The sequence below is a fragment of the Muscardinus avellanarius genome (assembly GCF_963383645.1).
Source record: "Muscardinus avellanarius genome assembly, chromosome: 11".
Taxonomy (NCBI): domain Eukaryota; kingdom Metazoa; phylum Chordata; class Mammalia; order Rodentia; family Gliridae; genus Muscardinus; species Muscardinus avellanarius.
The window spans coordinates 24,101,029-24,103,598 of NC_137797.1; the positions used below are offsets into that span (position 1 = coordinate 24,101,029).

The 2,570-nt window shown below is 40.4% G+C and overlaps 1 protein-coding gene across 1 annotated transcript; it reads left to right on the plus strand.

Moving 5' to 3' along the window:
- Positions 1 to 294: 294 nt before the first annotated feature.
- LOC308269437 (inhibitor of nuclear factor kappa-B kinase-interacting protein-like) lies at positions 295 to 1,951 on the plus strand (the record flags this gene model as incomplete). The annotated part of the gene is made up of 2 exons (XM_080704814.1): positions 295 to 306; positions 1,196 to 1,951. 2 exons carry the CDS (start codon positions 295 to 297, stop codon positions 1,949 to 1,951), a joined length of 768 nt encoding a protein of 255 aa, XP_080560940.1.
- Between the last annotated feature and the right edge of the window lie 619 nt (positions 1,952 to 2,570).

Sequence of the window (2,570 nt, forward strand, 5' to 3'; positions counted from 1 at the left end):
GGATGAAACCCAGGGGTCTTTCTACCTCTGGGCTATACTCCCAGACCTATTTTATAATTTATATGGAAACAGGGTCTCACTAAGTTGCTGAGAACCTCACTAAGTAGGTGAGGCTGGCTTCAAACCTGCGTGATCCTACTGTCTCAGCCTCCCAAGCGCGGGGATTATAAGCGTGCGCCACCATGCTTGGCATACCCCAGCCTTTTTTATTTTTTAGTTTGAAACAGTGTCTCACTAAGTGTCTCACTGAGGCTGCCCTCAAACCTGGTATCCTCCTGTCTCAGCTTCCTGAGTATGGGATTAGCGGTGAGTACCACCATACCAGCTAGTAGTTCTATATATTGAGAGTCACTATGTGCCAGTTATGCTCTAGACCCTTGACTTGTATTATCAGTATTCCTCACTGGTAGCCTTGGTAGCTACTATTCTCATTTTTCAAATGTAGAAATGAAGCCAGGCGTGGTGGCGCACGCTTGTAATCCCAGCATTTGGGAGGCTGAGACCAGAGGATCGCAGACAGCCTCAGCTACTTAGTGAGGCCCTCTGCAAATCGGTGAGACCTGGTTTCAAAATAAAAAGAATAAAAAATAGGGCAGGGGGTGTAGCTCAGAGGTCAAATGCCCCTGGGTTTCATACCCAGACCCGCAAAAAAAAAAAAAAATGTAGAAATGAAGCTCAGGCTGGGCGTGGTGACACACACTTGTAATCCCAGCATTTGGGAGGCTGAGACTAGAGGATTGCGGTTTGCAGCCAGTCTCAGCTTTTAGTAAGGCCCTTTGCAACTCAGTGAGATCATGTTTCAAAATAAAGAATAAAAAATAGGGCTGGAGGTGTTGCTTGGAAGTAGAGCCCTCCTGGGTTCCATTCCAAATACCAAAAAATAAAAATAAAAAATAAAATGTTAGTCAGGCGTGGTGGCACACACTTGTAATATCCGCGTTTGGGAGGCTGAGACAGAAGGATCGCACAGGTTCGAAGCCAGCCTCAGCTACTTAGTGAGGCTCTCAGCAACTTAGTGAGAGCCTGTTTCCAAATAAAGTATAAAATAGGTCTGGGAGTATAGCCCAGAGGTAGAAAAAGCCCCTGGGTTCCACCCCCAGTACCACAAAAATAAATAAATAAATGAATAAATAAATAAATAAAAATAAAATGTTGATCTTTCGATAAATTTCATCATTGTGCTATTCTCTTTTAGTGTCAGAAATGTGAAGTTCTAATGGAACAACTGAAATCTTTTCAAATAAGTGCTCATCTAAAGCATCTACAGGAGGAAATCGCTGAGGTAAAAACATGGTCCCACAAGATTATTGAAAAACAGGATATGCTGAATAACAATTTGACAACTCTTTCTCAAGACATTACAAAAGTAGACCAAAGTACAACTTCCACGGCAAAAGATGTAGGTCTCAAGATTACAACCGTAAAAACAGATATACGACGTATTTCCGGTTTAGTAACTGATGTAACATCCTTGACAGAGTCTGTGCAAGAACTAGAAGATAAAATAGAAAAAGTAGACAAAAATACAGTGAAAAACATAGGTGATCTTCTCTCAAGTAGCATAGACCGAACAGCAATGCTTCGAAAGACAGCATCAGAAAATTCGCAAAGAATTAACTCAGTTAAGAAGACACTGACTGAACTAAAGAGTGATTTCAGCAAACACACAGATAGATTCCTAAGCTTAGAAAGCGACAGAGCCAAAGTCCTAAAGACAGTGACTTTTGCCAATGATCTTAAACCAAAGGTGTATAATCTGAAGAAGGACTTCTCTCGTTTGGAACCATTGATAAATGACTTAACGCTACGCATTGGAAGAATGGTTACTGACTTACGACAGAGAGAGAAAGAAATTACTTTCTTAAATGAAAAAATAACTAATTTAACGATAGTCCAATCTGAGATTAAGGATATTAAAGATGAAATAACACACATTTCAGATATGGATTAGTTTGACATTGTTTAGATTAGATTAGGTAATTTTTTTTTTTTTTTTGGTGGTTCTGGGGTTCCTGGAAGCCCTTCTACCTCCGGGCTACACTCCCAGACCTATTTTATATTTTTGAAACAGGGTCTCTTACGCCAGCGCGGCTGGCTTCGAACCTGCGCGATCCTCCTGTCTCCGCCTCCCAAGCATAGGGATTACAAGCGTGCGCCACCACGCCCGGCGATGAGGTAATTTTTAAAATGGGACTTTTATTATAAAAAGACTGATAATCAGAAATAATATTTTGGAGTAGATACTATTTTGTATTGGTTCTATTTTGTATAGTAATAACAAAAATTTTAAACAAGTCAAATGTTTGAATTTCTAAAATAAATATGTTGAAACCTGAACTTCTTACAGCAAGAACCTTATCTATCCTGCATCCTGCTGGTAGGTATATATACTCCTACACACACACACACACACACACACACACACACACACACACACACAGTGACAAACATAATCTCCCAGTCTATCACTGGGAAGTCTAAAAAAGGCAGGGTCCTTACTTACCTCATTGGCTGCAAAACAACAGTAGTGTACCTATGATAGACTAAAGAATTACCCCTCAGAGGTAAGG